The following is a 26,169-nucleotide window of genomic DNA, read 5'->3' as shown; positions in this document are numbered from 1 at the left end:
CAGACAGTAGGTCCTGTAAAATTCATGGAGTCCTGGGGAACAAGGGCTGTAGTTACACTGTATAATCTGCAAAACCTCAAAGCAGCAAATTATTCTAGCAGTAGAAAGTACTACAGGCTGAAATCTAATAAACACATCACATACATTAGTCATCTTGACAGCTTCTTATACCCACAATCCTTATGATCACAGTGTATTAACACATCAGTTAATAGCAACACAATATTTTAACTGTATGCAGGTATTTCATTTTAAGCTAAATTTTAATGGGAAGAATATCACTTGCCATGAATGACTTGAGAATTTTACAGGATTTAAAGTCAGCAAGTAACATCTGATGTTCAAAACTGAACTTACGTGCAAGGTAAGTATTACCACGCAATTCTAAATGCAATAGAGCAGTACTTAACATTGCAGTACTTTCTATATCAAGCAAGACATTTCTGCCTTGCAACGGTTTGCTGTTCTTTTGATGCAGTTGGCTATATATGCACTAATGCAACTAAAACATTTCAAATGTATGAGTCATTTGCACTTCTCCAACTGAAACGTCCATATTGCAAATACTCAGACGTTAATGAGACATGCTATGCATAGCTGCTTTCAAGAAGTAGAGAGATTCAAGCCGGTTTTCAGTCACCTTCAGCTTCTGCACAAGAAAACAGTAACTCATACTCGAGGCTATGTAACAGAGCAAGTTGCAACTCCAAACTTTGCCTACAAACCACAGGTCTATCCCTTCTCGACTCTGTCCTCAACTCCTGTGCTGATAAGGAACTGCCAGCTTCCACCAATATAAAAACCAAACCCACATGCCTGGGAGGCTTGTGAGTTTTTTCAGGGTAGGATCGCACCAAGTAAGTATTTTGCCTTTTATAGTGCATACACTTAAAATAGGAGTTTCCAAGACAGCAAAAACCACACAGCATATCAGAGACATCTGTGAGCCGTTTTAGGGTGCACCCCACAGCGAGCGGAGAGGGCGGTACAACCAGCAGCGACTTCAGCAGTTCGCAGCACTTTATCATTATGCCGTTCCTCAGGTGGGGAAAAGGCAGACTTCGTCCCTCAGAAAAACAGTGAGCAACTCGCCCTTCCGGACAACTCACTGCCCTTCGGCACGGCCCGAACAGCCGGAGACAGCTGCCAGACAGAAGCCGCAGAGGTCCAGAAAGCCTCCCAACTTAACCCCTTCCCGGCCTCTGCCTCAGCCATTGCTACAGGCGGCACCGTCGGGGAAGTCGTTCCCTCCCGGGGCGCCGGTGGGGCGGCCATCGCGGGAGCGGGGAGGAGGGCTGGCACACCTGTGTGGGGGCTCCACAGCCATGGGACCCCAAAGTTGGCCGCGGGGGCCGAAGCTGCTGCCGTGAAAAGGCGTGGAGGAGCCGCCGCTACTCACCCGCACCAGGTTGCTGACAGCGGCCTGCACGGCCGACACGGGGGCGGTGAGGTCCGGGATGGCCTTGCCGTCCACCTCCCCCTCCTCGTGCATGATGACCAGGTGGGAGATCTGCTGGGCCACCGGCTCCAGGATGCTCTCGATAGTGCGAGTGTGGAAGACGGGCATGGCGGCGGCGGGGCGGGGGGCCGGGGCCCAAAGTCCTCACAAACTCCAGGCAAACTCTGTCCCTGTGGGCTGGCGCCCCACTGAGAACGCCGCGGCCTCGGCGCAAGGAAGCAAACGAAGAAGAGAAGGAAAACAGACACCCGTCCGGAGCTCCACTCGCCCCGGAGCAGACCGCAACAGCCCGGGGAAGCGGCGCCTAACTGAAGTTCGCGGAGGCGGGACTCGAACTCGCTGCCCTCCCGCTTTCCCCTGGCAGCGCCCACCCCGCACTGGCACGGCGCTCCAGCCAGGCGGCGGATTTTCAACCACCACAACCTAACCCTCCCCCGGCTCCCCGCCCCCTCGGCCGCCCTCGCCCAATGGCCGAGCGGGGATCGCGGCTCCCAGTGGCTCACTGCCGCGTCCATCAACATTCCAGAGCCTGCCTGTCCCTCCGCCCCGCCGCCGTTCCGCAACACCCGCCTTCCCGACCAAGCTTGGTTGTGCGGGCGCTGGTTTCCCAGCGCTCAGGTGACGTCAGACATTCTGGTGTCCATATAAGGAGACGATTAAAGCCGGCGTGCCGGGATACAGTGGCCGAGGGAGCGGGAGGGAAAACGGGATTCCTGGCCTACGCCCCGCCCCGCTGCCGGCGCGGGTTGGGACTGCGGGGCTGGGCCGGGCGCGCCCGGCGGGGTGCGGGTGGCTGGGAGTGCCCGGGGAGGGGGCGCCCCTCGCCCGCATCCCCCCACCGTTGTCAGCCGCCGCTTCGGGCGGGGAGCGCTCCTCACGCCGCAGCCGCGACTGCCTTCCGTTCAGGGGTGCGCGGTCTCCCCGCAGGGCGCCCGCAGCCGCTACGGAACGGCCTGGCCCGGCACGCCCGGGGCGCGGTCCCAACCGCTTCCGTCCCCCTGAGGAGAAGTGGCGGGGGGGGGGCCGCTTTCTCGCCCGCGCCCCGTCTGAAGAGGGGAGGGGTGTGTTCGCTGCCCCGCTGAGGCTGAGGGGGCGCGGCGGGAGAGCGGCCAGCACGCCGGCAGCGCCCAGTCGGGAGAGCAGTGCCCGGCGGCGGCGGCCCAGCGTGGCGGGCTGGGAGCCCCGAGTAGGGGGAGAGTGCGTCGGGGCTTACGGTTTTCCCGTTACAGCCTCTGGTGATAACAGCGGCACGGGCGTTCCTCTAAGTACGTTTAGGTGAGCGGCGTGGTTTGGGGGAAGGAGTAGAAACCGTCGCCAGAGAGTAACATCAATTCCCGTAGCGGGCGCAGAGCGCCTCGGCCCCGTAGGGCAGGCTGTGCCCACCGCTGCCTGCCCGCCTCCAGAGGCCCGCTCCTCACGCACGGTGCGTGACTCGGGAGCGCGCTGTCCTAAGGCCGCACGTACCGCTGCCAGCCTCAATAAAACTCGGGGGGGGAGCTCCTACGGATTGCGACGTTGCCCGCTCTCCAGCGTGGCCTGTGCGGTGTCTCTTGTGACACGGGGAGTACTCATGGTAATAAAGCGTGTGAGTAAAGGGTTACAGCGCTGCGGTCTGTACTTCCTCCTCTGCTCGATAACACGAGCGCAGAATTAGATTTGGGAAATTATTTCTGGCTTTTAGGTATTTTCTTTTTGTCCTGGTGCTATTTTAAGCTATAAATCAATGTTCCTGTCAGACTAGCTTTCATTCCTAAGTGTTTCAGAGCAAAATAGTACGCTTTCTGTGCAGCGCTTGAGCATAGCCAGCTCTACCAGCAGATGCATTTATGTATAGAAAGAGCAATTAAATCGTTAAAGCTTCTGGTATGCGTGAGGATCTGTCTTTATAACTTCTAGTACCAGAGTTGTCATTGTCGGAGCTTCAGAGATAGTTACAAGTTGTAGGCCTAAAAAGTTAAGAAAACCGCACTTGACGCAGGGTTACCACCTTTAGCTCTGAATTTCTTTTTGTTGTTGTCCTCTTTCTTTTAGTATGCTGGGAATTGTATTTATGTGTGTGTATTTTTCACATCTGCAGTGGTAGAAGTCGGAGGACTGATTTCCATGTTGTACAATCTGGTTTTGTTTGGAAAGAGGTGTACCTGTAGGCTTGACAGAAGATAATCAAATTATGTTATTCACAACATACTTAAAATAACAGCCTCTCAGTGGTAGTGAGTGTATGAAGTTGCTTAAACTATGCACCATGAGAGGTTTTTTGTTGTTAGCTACTGGCTGTATAGCATGTGCTTATTGTTCCTAGTATATGCATTCCCAGCGTTGCCTCTTTAGCATACTGTGGATCAGTAATAATGCACACACATAAAAATCCTTCTGGATAGAAATGTGCAGCAGCTGGGAATTGCAAAAAGCAATTAGTCTGTGTTATGAACTAATAATCTGCTAAATTCTGTTCTGTGGAAGTATGCAAACCTAATAAACCACATATTTAGTCTTTTGTGGGACTTGCACATAAGCTGATTAAAAATAATTGCTCTAAGTCTGGGATTTTGTCTACTGTGTTCTGAGCGGTGCGTGTGCAAGAATATGTTTCTAAGAAAAAAAGTGTTATTATTTTAAAAGGCTGTTTTGGTGGCTGTAATAAGTGTATTAGAGGCAAAATATAACAGATGGACACATTTGGTAGCCTTCTGAAACTTTACACACCTGACTTTTTTTTATGACCGTTTCTATTTAGACGGTATGTTGGTATGAAGAGTTTGTTTCAATATTTGGATTATATTGGTGTAATTTTTACCCATGCAAAAATCAATTTTTATTATCTGTACTACGTGACTACTGCAGGGCCATCAGTGAAATTCCCTGCCTGTTATTCCTGTGGCTACCTAATTTTTGCAGCCACAACTGGCAAAATTCCTCACGATTAGAAGCAATACATGCAGCACTGATTTTTTTATTTTTCAAGTACTACCTTTACAGTGTTTTTTCTTTCTTTTGCAGTATTCAGATGTCACACTGATGTCATATGAGTAACAGCTTTGCAGCAGGTACTTTTTTAAACGCTTCTGTTTATTTTGCCCTTTGCACTATTTAGTCTATAATTATACATTAATTATGCTGCTCCTGTGAGATCATTTCTCCAGTTTATGCAGTTCCATCAGCTCTCCAGGTCCTAACAGATGGTTAGAAAGTAACAATCAATTTGATCACAATATTTTCCATTTACTGAGCCCAAAGTAGAAATGTGTGAATTCGTCATCTTCCAATATGGTGTTACACATGCAACAATGGATTCCCCGCTGAGAAAAAAGGAGTTGCTGAACCTCCTTTTCTTTCCACACACTCAAAATCTTAGTGTTGTTAAGAAGCAGTATCTATTATTAGCATGACAATGGTGACTAGTATCTCAAATAAGTTAAAGTGGTTAGAATGAGAGGATTAGCTTTTAAGACACTATTTCCATGTCTTTCACTATTTCATAAGACCTCAGGTGAATCCAGTTGAACCCATTTCTGCAGAGAACTTGATGTCAGCAGACTCTACTGCTTACAAAAATCTCCACTGATTTTAGGACCATAATGTCTCCCTGTTCCAGATAATACATTTTCATTTTCTCTTACATAATGAAGTCTTCTAATGACGCACAGAAATCCTGTCTTTACTTCAAGTCAAATACATGGATACAAAGGTAATGGGCTTTGGTAGAAAAAGTGTGTGCTTACAAACAATCTAGCTGCAATGCAGCCTCTTCCATAGTATATTTCAGAGAATTCGGTATCCTGCGGTCAGGGCACATGGCACTGCAGCTGCAAGTGGCAGGAGCAGTAGAACAGTGCGTTCCAATTCAAAGCCAAAGCCTTGGGACTTCTGGAGAAGTCACTGGCTAAAATTAAATAACGCTATATTTAGTGATAACGAACTCTTTGAATATATGCATGTGTGCAATTGCTTTTTTACTGGATAATCATGAAGATCTTTAATTCTTTCATAGGTTCTTTATGGCTTAGCATGCACACTGAAGATTTGTAGCTTTGTGTTAGTAGATATAGGAGTTTACTGCCATCAGCAAGTACTAAATGGCCAAATTAGACAATACTTAAAAAGGAAATTGCTAGATAGCAGCAATTTTCTGTCTGTATATGTAAACTCCTTCCATATACAGTGGAGAGATACATTCACTACATAAATCTACATTGACATACTTTTGAACATAATGAAAATTATGAAGATACCATGTTCATTAATTTATCTTGACTAAAACGCAGACCTCAGAGGAGCTTCAAGTAATTATAATAAAGAAAGAAAATTAATCTAATACAGAAATACTTCCTTCTTCCTGCCTGAGATCCTGAACCTAGAGTTATTTTTACATAATTGGACCCTGTACTTGCAGAAAATTCTGTAGAACTCATTGCAAGATTGCTCTGTGAATGTATATATTTTGTTCTCTGTTCCTCATTAAAATGCAGTGCTGTCACAGAAAGGACAGTGTGTATTCAACCCTGTGCCACTCATAGGTTTAAAGATCATTAGGATTGTAGTGAGAATTTTATCATGTTGCAAAGGGAAGAATCCAGAATGACTCTGATCTATGCAAACTTCCGGGCTTGAAAAACATGTCCTTACAAATGTTATGTTTACTGTCTTCGGTTTAGAATCTTTTTAAAGTACGCTAAAAATGTGGTCATCTTTTCCTTAGTTACCTTTATAGCTAAATTCATAGCTATTAAGAATTAAATTATGAATCTCTTATACATAGACAGAGCACAGGGATCTTCTTTTACTTTCTTATAGGTTTCAAGTGTTAGTAGACTGGATTTTTGCACCATTTACAGAGGTGACATTACCTGTGTAAGTACTCAAGGGATAGGAATGAGAGGTTCTTAAATCCTGTCCTAAAGGAGCTTGGCTATAAACTGTTAGTACTGTTAAAATATTTAAAACTCATTCCTATTTAAGGTACTATGTTCCATATGATACCATATATTCAGTCCACTGACAAAAATAACCACTGGTTAATAAAAATTTTAACATTTTTTTGAAAACAGCAGATGTTTGGGTTCTTGGAGCTTTTGGAAGATGAGAAGCAAAAATTAAGGGCTACAAAGTTTGCTGCATATGCCCTAAAATTTCAGGAATGAAATTAAATTCCCATTTATGTTTTGGGCTTTGTGTACAGAAAAATGCCCCTGATACCAGGCAACAATATTTTTCATGCAAGTGTGTCATTCTTTACTGTTGGATACTGTGTCAGCACTGGCAATTAAGCTTGGTATGCAGTGCTAAAGTGTGTGCAGACTGCTGCCAAATGAGGGTCAATAGCCTCAGCACCGTCACATTGTGCAAAGCATGCTGCGCCTGTGAAACGTTTTCTCCTGAGACAAAACTTTCATTGCGAGTTACCCTCACAAAGCAGTTAGCCAAGCCTATGCTCATGTCTTTCACTCATGCCGTATTTGATTTGCATCAGCTGAAGGAAATGGTAATGTGCAACAGTGACTCTGGAATTTAAACAGAAACCCACAAGGGATCTCCAGTGTGCAGGCCAACTTCCAAATATGGGAGAGGAGAAGCAGCCATAGTAGCCCGGGAATCTATCCTCAGCACAGCAAGGGGCAAAATAGTCAGGAGTACATGAGCTTCTTGGAGTTTGTTCAGGAAGGTAAATGCTGTAGTTCTTTAGTCAGAATAAAGGAATGAAGTACAAGTACTGTGACAGCAGAAAGAAACATTCTTGAATGTTAACTGTCTAGGGCCTGAGCAACAGAAGTGCAGCTATTTTCTTCAATTCTGTTTTTCAGTATACAGAGGTGCACTTCCCTAATCCAAATGTGTATCTATACTCTGCCAATACCAATCTGTTTGGTTTGCAAATTTGTCAGGAAGACTCATAGGAAGAATGCTTCTGAGAAGATTAGTGGAGCTTGCTACCAGGCGTAGTTGAAAGTCTGCCAGAACAGTCTCTCTCAACAGAACCAAGTTCACCAGTATTTAGACCCCACATCCTGCAAATCCTCATTCAAAGGCTTTAAGAGAGCTTTTAACATACATGTAACATAATGGAGACCTTTCAAAGAAAAAAAAAAAGAAGCCCCAAGAAAGTAGAGTATCAACAAATTCTGACCACTAGCTGGCAAACTCACTTGTATTTAGCTGTTGCACATTGTTGGGGTTTCTGACTTTCTGGCTGCACGTAGATCAGCAGGAGCCTACAGGCCAGGGGAGTAGAGGCAAACCAGACAGGGCAAGTCTGACAGAGCAGAGTGCTGCAAAATGCTTCACACTTCTAGAGACCCACTGTTTACAGAATGCTTTTTAAGTAGTACCTTTATTGGCTGCATTATATACAAGGTTTAGGACCTTTTGTTAGCATGAGAATAAATCTGGGTTACAGAAACAATCAAGGAAAATTAAGCTGATGTCTTATGAATTGAATTGTCACTAATAAAGCCCTCTTACGGAGGTGGGCTTTTTATGAAGGAAAATAATTTGTCGGCTACCTTCCCTTACTCGTAGTGAAAGAGCTACAAATTTTCTAGAAGAATAGCTCAGGCAAGAACAGTGTGAAAGGGATAGGGTGCTGCTTGTCACGGGAGTCTCTGTTAAAGTGGAGGTGAAAGATTCTATTTTTCTTTTCAAACTGCCTAAAGAAAGTATTATATGTTCTCTTAGAAAAAGAGAGTTGATTGCACTGTGTTTCAAACTTCAGAATCTGACTCTGCTGTCTGAACAACAATTGAATTTGAGTTTCTTTAGGGTGGTGTATTATGGTGGTATACATGAGAGTATATTATTTATATGTCATTTGGCGAAAACATGAACTTTTCTCTCTGCAGCTTCTAAACAGCTTCTTGTGTGCCTTCATGCCACTATCACCAAATAAAGAGACCATGTACAAATTGTAATGGGAAGGACTTCTAAATTTCAACTGACAAGCTTCTCAAATTAGGATTGTAATGTAAAGTTGAGTCATGGTGATTCAGCTAATGTGGCATCACTGAAAGATTTAGTAGGAGTGCTACTAAATTACACCATTAGCTTTCAGAGCTGTCTGAAATAGGAAATGTTGCAGCTTTGATAAAGTTGTTTCTGTCTAACTGCAGAAATTTTGAACTTAATTCTGTAAGAAGACGTTTTGGCTGCTGTTTGAAGATATGTTTTACCCCTCAAAAGGCTTAAATCCTAATGCCTGATTTGGTACCTCTTTTCACCTTCCATCCCCTGTACGTGATCATGGAATCTGAAAATCAGTTTACAATGATGTGGAAGGCTCTCCCTCACAGCACATGCTTAAACGGCTCAGACTTTAGTTAGAGATTTAAATAAATAAATATGTGCTGTCCAGAGCTGTAAATGACAAAATAATAGTTTCTGAATGTTAAGTGCTTATAACTTCAACAGAGATATATTTACACTATATCATCATAAAAAGATGTCATTGATTCAAAAAGTGTATATGGACCAAAGTTCAAACCTCCAGAATGTTCAAAAGCTACTGGAACAAATTCTCAGTAGATAATCCCATCAGATCTATAAAACAGAGACACTATTTTCATCTCCAAAAGAACCTCAGCTTTAATTTTTTTCAGCTGAACATGTGTACTTTGGGAATTCGGGTGGGGGTTTTTCTGCCCCACTTTTGTACTCTCATAGACATCTACTGTTGACTACTGTCAGGTAGTGTGCTAGATGACTTAGAGAGGGGAAGATAAAGGAAGAATAAAGAATCAGATAAAAGGAAGAAGTTCTTTACTGTTAGGGTGGTGAGGCACTGGAATGGGTTGCCCAAGGAAGTTGTAAATGCTCCATCCCTGGCAGTGTTCAAGGCCAGGTTGGACAGAGCCTTGGGTGGGATGGTTTAGTGTGAGGTGTCCCTGCCCATGGCAGGGGGGTTGAAACTTGATAATCTTAAGGTCCTTTCCAACCCTACCTATTCTATGATTCTGTGACACACATGGCCTGATTCTGTGCGTCTTTATGTTGCTCCTGTGAAATAATTCTGCTCTAACACCTCAAATCAAGAAAGGACCAAAATTGGTGTCAGGGTAATGAGAAACCTCGGGGTGATGATGTGCAACACGAAAGTAGTTTATCTGCTGTCACTGTTACTTCCTATTTCCTGTGTGACTGAGCTTTTCTTCTGCTAGAATTGACTTGGCTCTGTTACAACAAAGATACATGTTATATAAACACAGCCCTATTCTATTTCAAAATTAGCGATAATGTGAGGGAAAACAGAGTGCATGCTGCAACATCATGTCCTGACCCTATGGACAACTGTGGACAGTGATCTCAGGCACAGCGGTGGGTCAGGTCATGGAGTGGGTTCACATCTAGTCACATCGCAGAGGCTGCCTGCTGGACAGGCCTCTCACTGCTACATGTGTTGTTAGTGCTCAAAACATGAGCTGTAAGAAAAAAAAATGTATATATATTAAAGATACACATTTGTGTATCTTCTTCATGTAAGCTGGGAGTGATTGTGTGGCATCTCTTTCGAAAGAGAAGCCTGGAAACAACCTCTCATAGTTTCATGAAAACCTATTTTCTTTCCAATTTCTAACAGTCTCTAACTAATATAGCCTAAACATTCCATGTGTCTTTAATTAGGTTTGCATTTCTCTTGGAGACTGGGAGAGAGGGCAGAGAGAACGTAATGCAATAGAAACCCAGGGAAAATTAGGTCTGGAAATGAGGTAAAGAAAACAGACTCTGAACAAAGGACTGAGGGAGAAAATTTCTTTTGGGAAAATCATATAAGCATTTTACAGTCAGGACTGCTTTGACTTTCTGAGAGCTTTCATGAAAGGGGGAGAAGGTTTTGTTTTGTCCATGAAATGGCAGTGAGCATAGACTTCTTTTTAGTAATGGAAACATGCCTTCTGTATTTCGATTTCAAAGTAATAGTAAAGGAGAGGGAAAATATAGGTTTAAACTGAAACAAAACATTTTAAGAAATTTACATGCACACCCACACCCCACATCTGAGTTGATACAGTTTGTGCATCCGCAGCACAAACCCTTTGGGACATAAGCTTCCTTCAGCTCCTGTAGGAAACCAGTACTTCTATAGCTTTCAGGAAGAGTTAAAAATAATATCACTAAGTGTATTTCCAAACGTGACTATCAGCAGGGAAGGCCACATGCTACACTAGCTGTTGTCAGTAAAGCTCTGTACAGGCAATGTGTTTCTGAGGTTTAGTTGTGGTACTTGATGGCTACAAAGCATAGCACCTTAGCACAGTTCTTTCCGAGTCTTGCTGCTGAGAGCATCCTGGGGATAACACAGCAACCTTCACTACTGGGCACTTGAGTCTGGTTCTCCTTTTAGCTGTCTAGTTGCAAAATATGGGATCAACATCAGTTTAATATCTGAAGTACAAAGAGAATAATGGGTTTGCATGGCTGAAACTCTAAAAGCAAGTACCTTTCAAGTGTTTAGAAAGGGCTCCAACAGTCTGGGGACCCTTTTCATTGCGCGTCAAATGTCTAATGCCAAGATGAAATGCAAATGTTAGCCAACACATGTTACAGTAGGAAGTAAACCTACCAGTGTAAGAACAGATGGCATTGCTTGAGGGCTTTCTTAAATGGAATGTGAAGAAGAGATTATTATGTCCATGACACCGATCAGCTGGGCAACACAACAGATAACATGGTCTTTGGATTTATGGATTTGTATTTGCGGATAGGCTTTACTTAAGAAAGTTCATGTCCACTTCCACATTAACAAACAGGTGTAATTATTCTTCTTAAAAACAACAAAAAGGTGAATGCAAAAGGAGCATGAGTATTTTTTAAGAAATAATAATATTACAGATGTCTGATGACAGTGCAAAAATCCGAAGCAGTTATGCTGATTATAGTAGTGATTTCCTTTTTTCCTCACAGTCCTTAATAGTGGGTGCAAACAGATAAGCTCAGAGATGCTGTATGAGTGGGAGACTGTGGCCTTTGTGTAGAAATTCTGCAGATTGTACTGAATCATGCAACCATCTACACCACAGCGGAGGGAAAGAAGAAGTGTGAACACTCCATCCTGGCTGCTACCATTCTGCTGTCTCCACTGCCCACAAAGTGGGAAGGTGTACAGTTGCAATACAGGCATGACCTCAGCTTGTGTCTGTAAGAGAACATTAGGAAAACAACAAATAAAACTCAAACCAAAACCAAAAAGAAACACAAAAAACCAACCCCCAAATCCCACACCAAACCAGCAAACAACCCAATATGCTGAATCTGCATCACTTTAGATTCTGCTCAGGCTCTCCAATCCAGGACTGGAATTGCAAGAAGTTGGGAGGCCCAGGAACAGAACGAAGAGGGAGTGTGGACATGCAAGGATGAGAGAGAGAACTCCCTGGGAAATGCAGGACCAGAAGAACAACAGGTGCCAAAAGGCCAAGGGTTCAGGTGCTTTGTTACAGAAGAGCTATGTAAAGAATCTTGCCCAGCACCTGTCCATAGTGTCTCAGGCTTGGTTGTTCTGTGATAACATCTAAAGCTGCCAACATATATTTAAAAAAAAAAAAAAAAAGAAGAAGGGAAGACGAAATGAGATGGCAAAAGGAAAGAAAGGAAAAAGGAAAGGGAAAGTGAAAGAAAAAATAAAGGAAAAGAAAAGACAATGATAATGTTGGCATTCATTTGGAAAGAGTCGTTTAGGACTGAGACAAAAGGAGAGACAAGCTGAGACAAAAAAGAGTCCTAAGGAAAGACATAGCTATTAAAATAAAGTAAATTTTTTTTTGTTTTTGTTTTGGCTGGTTTGGGTTTTTTTACTGAGAATAAAATAACTTAAAAGTACATGCAAACACAAATTGAGTTATATTTGAAACAGTGATAATGGCCTACAATCAGCTTTGTGCTTGCAATAAAATGTGTTAAATACTCTTAAGTTACAGCTTACTTTCAGTACCTTTGAATGTATGGACACTGCAGGAGCATTCCAGGCAATTAATAGTGCTGCAGAATGGAGAACTCTGCTTCTTAGCCGCATATACAGTCTGTGCTTCTTCCAACCCATACACAATCAGATGAATTTTATTTCTTACTAGTGCATGGTTTCTGCTTCCACTCTCTGTAGGCTGAATTTCAAGGAGGGCAATACATAGGAAACAAGGTGGCACTGCCGCCCTGACCTGCAAAATTAAACGGATGGCAGCTGACACCTTAGAAATCTATTTTCTTGCAGTTGCCATGGTCAGAAGATAGCTTTTACAGTGAGAAGAGGTAATCTGGCACTACGGCTAATGCTACTGCAAACGTTTCCATATGCATGGAACACTCCAGAGCTTCATGAAAGTTTCCAGGCTGATTCTCTTTTCTCTTTTTTCATTTCCAGCTAGCACCCTACAGCTACATGGAGTTCAGACTTTTTAGTATTCCAGAAGCAGGCAGAGACACTTTTATTTGATATAAAAAATAGAACTTCCTATTTACATTTTCATAGGAGCACAAATATATCCAATACAGATTTTTCATAGGAAGGAAGCAGTTGTCATATAGATCAGACTACTAACCTGTCAAGTCTAATCAGGTTGTGGCCAGTCCTGACACTTTCAGAGGATGGTGTAAGAAACCCTGCTTAAGAATTTCCCACCCAAGGTAGGAGACTGGGGTTTTTTTTCACCCCTGTAATGTGGCAGTGAATTCTGTTACTTTTCTTGTAATCTGAAAAGCTGAGCAAGCTCGTTTCTTCCATGAAATAGTACATGCTGGGTCAGAATTTAAATGTGTGCATTCCACTTCATACAAAAATCCCTCTAGGGTAGGCTTTTCTTACTGCTGCGTGATTCGTGTACTGGCAAAATGATATTCAGAAGTATTTGGACTTACAAAACTGCTGAGATCACAAAACTCCCATTGTAATGTACAAAAAATACAGGTACAGCGTGTACTGATTTGACATTATGAACAGTGAATACTCCTTACTTTTTGCTACCCAAAATAACTATTATTAAGTAACTGAAAGTATTGTTGAGCAGTAACAGTAATGTCAATTTATTGCTGGTAGATTGATCTCCCCATTTGTGGATGTTCTGTTTTCTCTGCAGATAATGGTATTACTGATATCTGTTGATGCTCTTTGGAAGCTCATTCAGCACTACATATTTTTCGAAGGGTGGGTTAGATATTAACTAATGTGTAGTAGTCTCCTATGAATTTGGCATGGAGCAAGTCCTTATTTTAGAAAAGCAGGAACTAAGACTATTAAAAAATAAACATTTTTTCATTCTTCAATACTGCCTGGAATTCACTAAGTCATATTTTTAGGCTGAGTCTGTGGACGGCTCTTTTTGAGCCATTTGGGAGCACTATTTCTAAGTGCTTTTATTTTGTGTGATTTGACATGAACACAGTAATTATATATTGAATGTTGATTGCCTTATTGTTAACACACTCAGATGTGTTAAGAGGTGGTCTCAGTACTACCTTCTCAGTTCAATGCTATTATGAATTTTAGCCAGTGGTCTTGAATACTGCACTGCATTAGTACCTGATTACACTGTTGGTTCTGTTCTTCTGATTCTGCATGTTCTAAGCTAATTCTTATAACTTCTTCAATATATACAGCTGAGAATCCATTGTCTTGAATTTTTAACTTCAGGTGTTAAATTCCAGTTAGAGATGATGTGATACTGCTTGTCTGACAGTCTCTTTTCTTCCACATTGCCATTCTTGAAATGCTTGGCATAGTTATATCTTTCTTACATGGGGATGATTTATTTACTCTGTGTAAATTATACTATTGTAAGACCTGTGCATATCTTTCAAATGGAATGTTTGAACATGTGTGAGAATACTTAATATTAGCTACTAGTCATAGATACACACAGACCCACCCCCCACCAAAAAGAAGGGAAAAATAAAGAAGAGGAGCTTATACCTCAGTCTTTCTTAGTTTCTATATAAGCTATGATTCGGCCCAGGTTTCTGAAGCCGAACTTTGCAAGATTTTATCCAAGTCCTAAGCATGCAAAGAAGTATATTTGCTGAAATCCTCATCTCACTGAATTAAGTAGCAGAACTCACACATTTTTTAATAGAGCAAGGAATTCACCCCTGAACTTCTGATAATTTATGTGACCTGGAAAAAAACTCACAAACTTTTTTCCCATTTCAGCATTACCAGGGCTTTTCATTTTGGAAAAACTTGCAGAATTAATGCAACAGAGCTGTATGTGCACATTATTCCTAAAACATTCAGTCTAGATTTGTCTAAAACAGTGCACAGTCTCTGCTAGCTCACCCTTTTGCAGTAAAGTGGGTAGCAAACCGCACAGAAATTGGTGGTCTCCAGAGCTATCAGACATTCTGGGAGATGACAAGTAACTCATATGGGCCTCTGAGACAGAATTATGTAATCTGTGACATTCCAACATGCTTTTTGTTAACAGTAGTCTATTGCCATTACGAAATCGTGATTAGCATTCTCCTGAGAGGTGAGCATAACCCTTTGGTTATGTTTAAACCGCTGATAGGAAGTGCCTCAACTGCAGTCGGAGGCAGTGCCTCCTATTTGCTACCAATTTACAGGGTTGTCACAATGTAGAGAGTAAAGCTATAAACTTTTCCTAGCAGATCATTTATCCTCCCTCCCCTTGTAATTCTAGGAATAGTCTGCCCAGTTCATGTGGGCCAATATTGGTTTTCTATTTGATGAAGAACTCAGATGGCAAGCAGAAAAGCACACAGAAAGACAAGTATTTCTTCTTTCAGTGGAGATTGTATATAGCTACCATGAAAATGACAGTAAGGCAGTGTAAATTATGATTTTATTTACATGTCGTCTGCAAAGACACAAAGGACTTGTCTTTACTTGGAATTAGACCTGCAGACTCTGAGGTAAAGGGAACAGTACAATCTCCAGTCTTGTAAGAGAGACAGCAAACCTGTGCTTTTCTTAGTCCTGGAGTAATCTCTGTTCATGCTAATTTTTGTCCCTTTTTCTTGTGAATTTACCCTGTACAGGAACACCACAAGCTGCAACTGTGGCTTACTATTCCCTTATAGCTAGGACAGACCAAGTAATGCCATAGATTTCAAATAATCCGCAGAGTTGCAACAACATGGGCTGCAACCTGAAATCAAGTTTTTGGAGAGCAATACCCCAAGCTGCGCAACTCCTTGTGAATGAGAGAAGAGTTCTCAGTTCAACGTGTTTAATATGGATTTTTAAAAGAAATAAAAACGATTCGTGTATGGAAGCTAGTTTGAAATCCTCTATAAAAACTGGTCACCTTTAATCTGTCCAGAAATACTGGAAGAGTTCATGGATTTCACTGGGAATTTGGTGACAAGTCACAAGTCAGGCTCCCTTCATGCCATGTGTATCATCAAACCCATTTAGCCTATTGGATAATCTAGTTGCTATTAACTAGTCTGAAACAAATTTGTCACCACCATCTGCATTTCTTAGGCTGTAGCTTTCTCTGGAACCTAACATGGTGGTACGGAAGAGGCTTTAAAAAAAATTATGCAGACAACTCATCATGTCCCCAAGCTGCAGTGTCAGCCAGCTAAGCTTTAAGGGACTTCCCCTCTGTGTGGTGTGTTCAGACACTCAGTAGTGGTTTTTTATTTGAAGGCTGGAGTAGTGTTGTAGAAAAGCTTTTCTTTTTTTCTGCTTATTATCTGATGAAGAAACCTGCTTTCATTACATCAGTTTAGGTAATTTTCTAATCCCCACTAACTCAGCATTTCACATCAATGGCTCAGAAATGGGGCACTGTAATTCTAAAATCCCGGGAAACAGTCTGATGCACAACACTTATTTACAATGCTATAACTATTAACTATGATACTACCTGACTTTTCAGTATCTGACTTACTTTCTGTTGCTCCCATTAAATATACTAGTTTACCGATGTATTTAGTTTGCATTGGGCTAATCTTTATCAGCAGTCAGTACAGTCCTAGGAAGGAATTCAGAATTTTCCTTTATTTAATGTCAGATATTTTTATACTGTGTATAATGTCTATAAATCTGTTGCAAAGGAAGTTACTGGTACTCTGCTTCTGAGACTTAATAATCTCAGCTATGGTGACTCCTAGAAAATACCCTGTATAGCTTGGGAAATGATTTTTTCAGAGCAGGATGCTGTGGTTCATAAATATGAACTCTACTACTGCAGAAATTCTGGTTTTAGTTGGGGTCTTGAAGGTTCTACAGTGTTTCCCTTACTGAGAACTGTCAGGGAAGCTGTATCACCTCTTCCATCTTCAATCTAAAGCTGTGTGATGGTGGAAAGCATATGGCTGAAGTTCTATAGAATCACTCTTTATGATGGTTTTTGGAAATACTTCTTTGAAGTGTCAGGTCGTTTGATGGTTGAAGACAGTTCATAGTTTTTAAAGTACTGTTTTCTAGTACAGTCTGATTCTGAGAAGGGATTATGAAGTGGCTGTGGAACGCTCTCTGTTGGCACACTGGTAGCTGTCTCAAATCTCATCTCTTTATCAATAAAATGCTATTTCTGAGAGCTACTGCTACAAATTCTGATTAGGCAGTGAAAGCCAAGGAGGAGTTTCTTCCTGTTCATTAATTCCTTGCAATAAAGAGTTCGAGCACATGAAGAAAGGTGCAGCATGAGAACCTTTGTAAAGACATGTCTATTTGAAGCCTTGGCAGCCAATCAGGAGCCAGAATAAAGGACACTTCCCAGAGCGGCATACAATGTGCAGATACTACTGGAAAAAAAGCAAGATGCAACTTTTCTCACCAGTGTTCATAAATCTGTTTGGAATATTTCTTAAAAAAACCCAAAATAAAACAATGCAAAACCCCAAACAACAACAAAAAAACCCCAGATGTGCTTAGGTTTGAACTGGCACTTTCAGAAGTAGTGTAACTCTTAGTGTAGAAAGAACCAGTTGTCTTTTGCTTGAGAAATTCACTATAGTGTATTCAAACGCAAACTGAGTCCAGTCTCTGCCTTGAAGCTCTCTGAAATAGAGTACCAGCAACAAGTGAGGAAGCTGTTGTAATTTAAATTTCATAGGTCACTGAGTTATTATATGGAATCTCTCAATTACTAGTCTTTCAAACGGACATTGATTCTAGCAACACATGTAGAGAACACACCAACTAGTTGCTTCCAGATTTCTTGCAAGTGTAGCGCATGCTTACTGCAAGCTTCCCTTTCTTCAAGACTGCAAACTGTTGTAACAACATAATTATTATAGTCACCAGAACTGTTCTGTGTCTCTGGAATCTGTAAATTCGCGCTTGCTCGCAGTTTTACAGACTGTAGAAGAAGGACTCAAACATAGTAAGGCTGATTAAGATTGCTATAAAACAAAATCAAGTTTAGTTTAACAGGAGCTAAAGCTATGAGGTTTTGACCATCAGATGTTTTTTGCATTAGTGGAAAAGAGATTTGGGATCTTGTAGTATCAAATCCTAACTTTTCATCCTGCTAAGTGATCTGTGAAAATACTTTCCATAATCTAAAATAAGACATGCAGACCGGAAGTATAAAGCTACTGTTCTTCTGTGGGAAACTAAAGGCAGATTCAGAATTCCTTGAGTTAGGCATTTTGCACTGTTAATTTGGAAAGACCTGAATATCTGTTGTTTTGTCAGTAAACGTCCTACTAGAAAACTCACTGAAGTGTGACAGCTATGTGGGGAAGAACCCCTGTCCCCCCGCTGTTTCATTGGCTGTCACGGGCTCTGTGTTTGGCAAATGCACAAATGAACTCTTCTGCCCCTGAGAAAAGCCTTGGGGGAATAGCTGCTAGAGATATTAAAATTTCTGTTTGTTCCTGTTTTCCTTTATCTGTTGACAAAAATACGATGCATCTCTCTCAGGCTAATATATTGCAGAAGCTTCATCAGGGTTTGTTGCGCTGACATGCTCTGCCCCTGTGAAAGAAGATATATATATATATCAGTAATTAATTCTTTCTGACGTTTTAGTTGCTGATTTTTTTTTCCCTATAGTGTTAAAGACTGGTTCAGGGTCATCCCATAGCAGAGATAGAATAGCCTGTAGTCCCATTTGAAAACTATGCTGTCTTGATATGTGTGTCTTTGCTGGAATGTTACAGGCTGGAGCTGTAGTGTCTTTTGTATGTTTATCTGTCACAACTCCTGTGTGTCAGTGTTGCAGGTTATTTCTTTTTGGGGGGAAGAAAATAGAAGGTGGGGAAACGGGGAATTTGTTAACAGTTCCTAGATGAGAATGTCTTGGTTGCTACGGTGACGATAACTGACTTGTCACCACACAAAACGCTCAGTAGGGTGGAGGTCTTATATGGTACGAAGATTTTGTACTGGCTCTGCATGAGTGATGGGTATCAGCACCCCTGCTGTGTATCAAGCTGAGCAAGCACTGATGAGGTCATACTGCTAGTTACTGTAGGAAACACTGTGTATGAAGAGTGAGGGGTAACCACGTGTATTTGTGCCATCTCCACATTACAGTGGTGTAGCTTTTGAAGAGTTAAGTGTCAAAACTGCCCTCCAACACATTTCCTGTCATCCTCACTGAATTGTATACAGCTAAACTGAGATCTCTTTAGTGATTTTCTTGATTTGTGCTGTTGTACACTGCCAGAATTTTTCTTCTGCCACACTACTAAGATAAATGTTTCCTTCTTCCCACTCTCCAGCCCTACTATATCCTCTTTGATATGAAATCTTTTATATCAAAACCAAAGTATTTTCAGTTACCTTTCATAGTAGATCTCACAAAATGGATGGTTATATATTGATGTGGCTCTTTTGTCTAAATACATACATTTAACTTACCTGCAGTATCATCAGGGCAGGAGCAAGAGCTCATCATGCAATGCTTATCTGTAGTGCACTTTTTTTCTGATTCTTGCACAGCAATACTAGTGCTCAATTAGTGCACAGTTACCCAAAATATTGCAATTACCTTGTCTGTCTCACCTCTCAATGGTAATGTAATCTCTGCATTAACCAGACTCACTGCCTGTCCTTAATATGTTCCCTGATACTTAGCTGCCATGATTTTATGACCTCAGTAGCCAAATGTTTGAATTCAGACAAGTTTGACTCAAGGAATTATAGAATGTCATGACAGTACTGAAAAAGACAGAGAATGTTTTATTAACTTCAAGTAAATTTAAAAAAAAATATAATTTTGATTTAAAAACACTAAGTTGATAAAAGTTTGAAAAGACAGGCAAGAACTGGGAGTACAGTACAAGGAACAGTTGAGTTTGACTATTGTTTCAGCCTTCTGCTTAATTTGATATGATTTAGTATCATGATTGTTAGGGCAATAGGAATATCCTTTAATAAATAATGTCCTGCTATATGTCCACCCCACCATCACACCCCAGCTTGAAATCTTTTGCAAAACTTGAGAAAAGCCTGAAAGCAAAACTTAGAATGCAAGTTCACGAGTTAATCCCACAGTGATCATAAAATATGACTCTTCCAGTGATCATAATTATGACCGAATGACCAACAAGAGGGAGAAACATGGCTCAAAGATCAGTAAGATGTCCTGTAGACTGATGCAAACATTTTCTTATCTTTCAGAAAGCAGAGCCTGCTGCTCCTGATCAGTGATGTCTTCCTTATAGTGACTTATTTCTTGAGATTACTCTCAGAGTGCCACCATTTCTTTTACGTAAAATAAAAATGTCAAGAGTCCAGATTTTCATGGTCTCTTTTCAGCTGTGCCACTGATGTCTGGCTATTATCAGGCAAGTCTGAGCCTCAATGTCTGAAACAGGTTTAATATTTACACATCTCAGAGCTATGAGTCACATCTTGGTTCTGTCCAGTAAAGCACATAGAGTTCACCATGAAATACAGAGTTATTTCCAGGCAGGGCCCCTCTCTGAAAAATGTTAACAGGTGGAAACCCTAGTAGATAAATTAACGTCTGCTCTTCAAGAGAGGGTTATTTTTACCACCAGCCTGAGTTTGCTGAGTGCAAGTGTACTATGCAATGATATACAGAAAGCATTTATAGCTAGACTGCTCTGGACCTGTCCCTCTCCCGTTTTTAAAGCAGAAGCTGCAAACAGTCTGATAATGTGTGTACATCTATGCATTCATAACACCTGCGTAACAAGATTATTTGATTTCTAGGCAGAGAATTAATTTGATCTTGCAGACTAGGAGAACAGGATCATGAACAGACGACATCCAATACCGAGTCCACGGGTGCTTTGATAAAAGGAAATATACAGAATGATTTTTTCTTAAAATGTGTCTTGTCTTTGTGGGGTTACTGATCACAATAAGCTTACAGCCATGTGAACATATCTAGAGTTTTCATGTGCTTATTTGTATATGAGAAGACGTCTAAGGAAAAAGGCATTTTTCTCTCTCCACCCTTGTTTTGCTTAGGGAAATATTATTAATTTGTAGCTTCTCAGAAGATCTCGGTCTTTTTCCCAGTGTCTCACTTTGTTTTTTACACTTGGAAATACATGCATGCCCATAATACTGAAGAATTTTCATGCACAAAGTCAAGCTGGTAACTGGATGCAATAGTCTTGTCTGCTGGCTGCTCTGCTGAGCAAGAAGGAGACCTGATCACTCGTGGAATTCCCACTGTCTCAGCCTGGATGGATGGGCAGTCGCCTGCACATTCCCCCCAGCCCAGCAGCTCTGGCTGTGGTTCATCATAGTGACCTCAGTGCCTTTGGCACCACTGTCTGCTCAAGCACTTGTGGCCCACCGGTGTCCCTTGTGTGTGTAGGATAGCAGTGTCTTGTAAAAAGCATGACACATTCCTACAGTGTTCCTGGCAGAAAGGAGTTCAGCTTCATCTGGGTCCAAATTTAAGGGAAGGACTGTGCAAAAGAAAGCCCACAACAACAATATAAAATGATAAATTGCACAGCAGCCTTCCAGTGTCTGAAGGAGGCCTACAAGGATGCCAATGAGGGTCTGTCCAAAGAGTCATAGAGTTATAGAATCATAGAATAGTTAGGGTTGGAAAGGACCTTAAGGTGTCCCTGCCCATGGCAGAGGGGTTGGAACTAGATGATCTTAAGGTCCTTTCCAACTAACTATTCTATGATTCTATGATTCTATGATCACAAAGTTCCAACCCCCCTGCTATGGGCAGGGACTGTAGTGACAGGACAAGGGGTAATGGGTTCAAACTTAAACAGGGGAAGTTCAGGTTAGATGTAAGGAAGAAGTTCTTTACTGTGAGGGTGGTGAGCCATTGGCACAGGTTGCCCAGAGAAGCTGTGGCTTCTCCATCCCTGGCAGTTTTCAAGGCCAGGCTGGATGGGGCTTTGAACAACCTGGTCTATTGGAAGGTATCCCTGCCCATGGCAGGGGAGTTGGAGCTAAATTATCTTAAGGTCCCTTCCAAGCCAAGCCATTTTATGATTCTATGCTTATGCTATGAACAGGCTTTAAGTTTACAATTTAGGAATTCAGGGGTGAATAACCCAAACTCTCCTTCCCATTTACTGAATATATTACATGTTTTAGAAAATTCTGCATTAGTGATACTATAAAAATCTGCTTTTATTCATGGATTACATTGCATAACCACAGCTGAAAAAAGGGAGGCTGTGAGCCCCACATGCTATACTAGCTAGGCCACTAATACCACATACTTTAAGAGAACTGCTCTGTGTATTTTCATGTCTTGGTCCTTTCTGAAGCAGTCAGTATGAAAGCCAAATAGAGGCATGTTTTTGATGAGTATCTTTTCTCTAGAAACTGGGCTGAGAGCCAGACTTGCTTCCAGTGAACCACCAAAGCTTCTTTTAATTTGATGACCTAAGTTGCTGTTGAATTTGGATGAACTCAGACAAGTTTATATGTGAAAGTGTCTGTCTTTCATTGCTAATCCTTTGAGCTATTCATTCCTTTTAATTCATCTTCTTTTTAGGCTTAAAAAGGCTACATCTCTATCCAGACACTTTCAATATTCTACTTTCAGGACTTAAAATAAACATTTCAAGGCTCTTCCTGTATTTGAGATGATACTGGTAAGTGCAAAGCAATCTTGTTACCAAAGCTGTTTGCAACATCAACCAGCATGCAATATACTTTTTATTGCAGTATAGATGTGCTTAATCTGTATATGTGCAACTAAAATACATTGCTTGCATATCTTTAAGTTGTCTTTTTTAGGAAAAGACATGAAGCATGTAGTCAGATTTTCTGATATCTTGCTTAAAACAAATCTCCACCAATAAAACATCAGAAAATCTCGTTTCAAGAAAGGATCCAGCAAATCATGGTTTGTAACATAGGTCACCATTGTTGTGCTGCCACACTGGAGAGAAGTGTAAGTTCCCCTAACGGAGCTACTTCCAGCTCTAAAGTGTTTAAACTTCTGAAAAATTATTTCCCCGTTTACATTTGTTTGGGGTTTTGGTGGTTTTTTTCTGTTTTCAGTTCATGTTTAGTGTCAGGTTGAAACCAAGACCTTTGATGATTTTTACAGCCAAAAAAAAAAAAGGTATAAGTGAAACAACTGTATGTGTGAAATCAATAACCTAGTCATTATTAAATCTGGGAAGTTCTACAGAGTTTCAGTGATACTTAGCATCTTTTGACAAAAGATTTCCCATCTTTAAGCTTATGTCTTGAATCATTAGCTCAGGTAAATTTTAAGAAAGATGGATAGTGACATAAAAGGGATTTTTTTTCTTTTTTTTTCCCTTTTCTTTTCTTGTTTTTCGTTAAAATCAAGCACATCACAGAACATAATATATGTTTCTATTAAATTCTCAACAGCAGAAGTTGCCAGTTGTTTTAATGAACAAATCATAACTTCTAGCTACTCATAGAAGTTGTTCTTAGAATACTTTTTTAAGGTCATGGAGTGTCAAAAGTAATCAGTCATCCTGGAAAATGGAGCTGTGCAGACTCGGAGAATCTGAACTTGTCTGGGCTTGTCAGTGTAGGGAGCTCTGTGCTTGCTTAGTGTGATATTCACAGCTCCTGTGAGCAGAGACAGAAGATACTTAATTTTTTCTGAACTTCAAAAAGCATTTTAACAGGCACTCATAAATGCTGTACTCATTTGACAAGGTGGCACAGCAGTAGCATCTACTGTCCTGGTATTAATTTACTACATAAGCATATTCTTACCTCTTTCCATGTGTTAAAAAGGTAACAGGAAACGCTGTACTCAAAAAATGGAGAAGCAGTTCAGCCTTCAACAGGGTAGGCTTACCTTTTTCTCTGGCGGAAGTCAAGGATTTAAAGAAATTACCTTTAACTGTTTGGAGACTCTAGAAAGAACTCCACTGAACATGGACTTGCTTCAGTTTTAAATCCTTTCTCTTACCAGTGCCCCTCCTGCTACAGTATGCAAAATCGAATGCTTTCAAGTCTGAAAGCTACAATATGCTTTACATCCTGAAACAATCATCTGTGCTAGCTGTCAACTCTATCATGGAGATTGACGCTAGAAGTCTTGGCACATTCCTCACTGTGAAACACAGTGTTTTAAATAAAAGAGAATAGTTCGGTTTAAGACATGCTAACAGATGAAAACAAATGTCTGAGAAGCAGAGCCTGACCTCCCTCGGGTTTTGTTTTTTTTTCTTCCTGTGCCTTACACCAGAAGCTTTAGCAAAACGCTTGCAGTCATCACAAAGCCTCCCTTGTACAGACGAAGAGGGAATGCCCCCGTTTCCGTGCGCCCTGGGGGGCTCCCTGAAACGCCCCTGTGTTGCCGTGCCTCGCTGGCGCCCTGGGAGCAGCCTCGCCGAGCGGAACATCGCATTTGTCCCAGGCGCTGCTGGCTGCCAGCACGTTGTAGGACTAACTTGTGAGGAATGTTCCCCTTGGCAGGCAGCCTCCTCCTGGCACCGACACCAAATGATATCAACCGTAATTGTTGCTATTTATGACTTTTCTTGTTGTTTAGATGAATCACTACTAATACAGCTAGGTTATTCCAAATCTTTGAACAATTCATACAGAGGGAAGTCTGACAGTAGGTAGAGAATTATTCTGAATTGAACCTACAATTTTTTGAGCTGAAAGATAAAAATATATTCTGCTTGAGCTTGGAGCTCCGAATCCAAGAACTGCTGAGTCTTAGGATCCCACCATCAACATTGTCTTGCTGTGTGCCCTTGAAGAAGTTTTTAACATCTCTCTTGATTTTCTTTTACTTATACGTTACTCTGTTTTTCTGTTAATTTTCTTTTTGTTCAGCTGCTTCAAAACTAATGTAAGCAAGAAGGACCACATATGAATAAATGTTCCAACAATGAAAGTGGTATCACTTGTACGCAATGGATCTGACTATGTCTTAAACTCTGACCTTCTTTGTGTATGGATGAAATACATAAACAAAACTGGGTATTCTGATTTTGGCTGAAGCTAACAAACAATTAAAACCATAACAATGTCCCTGTCCTTCTATTTCATGTTTTCAGAACAATCAAAATGCAAATATACCAAATAATATACAAAATTCCTGAAGTGCACCCTGCTGTAAGTGACCAACAGCTCTGATCTGGGTTTGCACTTCCAGAAACCCTGGACGTGCTGACTTTCAGGCATTCTGGACAATGTTGAGTAAAACAGCTGTGCATATACAGTAATTCTGGCATGTCCTAAAAGCAGGTGACTTTACTGAGCAACCAGTGTCGTATGAATGCAGGCAGCTTTGATCAGGAAACCCCTAGTAGAAATACATTTATCCTTCTCTGTGTTACTACTAAAGCAGATAAAAAAAATGCATTTTCTGTAAAAGGAAGAATAATGTATGTGGGATGCTCCTGTGTGTGGGTTTTGAAGGCCTACTGTAACAGCATAGGCAAATAGATCTACTCTTTGGTGCTGTACAGTAACCTTCGGCAGCACACATTGGCCAGTAGAGACTTCAGTAGTAATACTGAAAGGATACATAAAGTTCTAAACAAAGAGGCTTTTAAGTGTTTTTCTCCATTTCCTGTGACTGACTGTGGGATAAAATATTATACATCTCTTCTTGTATTTGCACAGTATGTTTAATGCCTCTGCAATTATGATATATAAATAATATTGCTCACTTTAACTAAAGTTGCTGAGTGCCAATAATACAGCAGATTTTCAGGTTTGCATTGCTTTTAGCTACTCCTGTGCCTTTAATTCTAAATGCAGTACTTCATATTTCATTTTGCAAATAAGAAGTACCCATCGAACATCACTGTTTATGATGACAAACTTATGAAATGTACTATTCAAGTAAAATACAATGCTCTTTCGAAGTTCAGGGTCTGTATAGTCAGAAGAGGGCAAATTCCAGTGTAGGCATATAATGCAACTGTTACTATCCCCAATGTGCATTTTCATGAAGTCACCCTAAGCTACGTAAAGAAGTGGGTTGTTAGTGTAACAGACAGACCACAGATGTGAATCATCCGGAGACCCGTGAAAGCAAGGCACATTGACTACATTATACCATGAGGGATCATGCTGCTTGTACGGAAATAGAAAGGTTGGTGACTTGGAAGCAAGAGGCAGAAGGTTTGAGCTGATTAGAGACACCCTGCCAATGCCAGTGCTTTCTGTTGCTTTCAGACTGGCATTGTGTCAGAGCTGTCACAATACTTACCCTGTGTAAACAGATAGGATATTGCTTAGTACAAGGCACAGGGGGAAGTGAAAAAGTTTTGAGGTATACTATATAAGTGACTCAAAAGAAAGGATATGGTAAATTTTTCGGTGTCCCAAACTTGAGACTGAACCCTGGTGAAGCCACTAGAACAGTCTGAATGCATACAGTGGACAGTAAGCAATC

At 41.3% G+C, this 26,169-nt stretch overlaps 1 protein-coding gene and 1 long non-coding RNA gene across 3 annotated transcripts in view; one reads left to right on the top strand and one right to left on the bottom strand.

The window, feature by feature from the left end:
* The window catches only part of VCL (vinculin), a 63,310-nt gene extending 61,455 nt beyond the window's left edge, over positions 1-1,855 (bottom strand). Inside the window, exon 1 of one of the 2 annotated variants that reach the window (XM_065670640.1) lies at positions 1,400-1,855. In XM_065670640.1, the coding sequence (XP_065526712.1) occupies positions 1,400-1,567 (168 nt within the window). In that variant the 5' untranslated portion in view covers positions 1,568-1,855. The remainder of the gene's footprint in view (positions 1-1,399) is intronic. The other variant, XM_065670639.1, reaches the window with a different exon arrangement.
* LOC136010040 (uncharacterized) lies at positions 1,415-22,360 on the top strand. The gene is made up of 3 exons (XR_010610744.1): positions 1,415-2,724; positions 4,460-4,506; positions 22,309-22,360. It is a non-coding gene; the product is annotated as an uncharacterized LOC136010040 (long non-coding RNA).
* The last annotated feature ends 3,809 nt before the right edge of the window (positions 22,361-26,169 follow it).

Source organism: Lathamus discolor, chromosome 3 (genome assembly GCF_037157495.1).
Source record: "Lathamus discolor isolate bLatDis1 chromosome 3, bLatDis1.hap1, whole genome shotgun sequence".
Taxonomy (NCBI): Eukaryota; Metazoa; Chordata; class Aves; order Psittaciformes; family Psittacidae; genus Lathamus; species Lathamus discolor.
The sequence above is the reverse complement of the archived record's forward strand: the minus strand, read 5'-3'. Positions and strand labels throughout refer to the sequence as shown.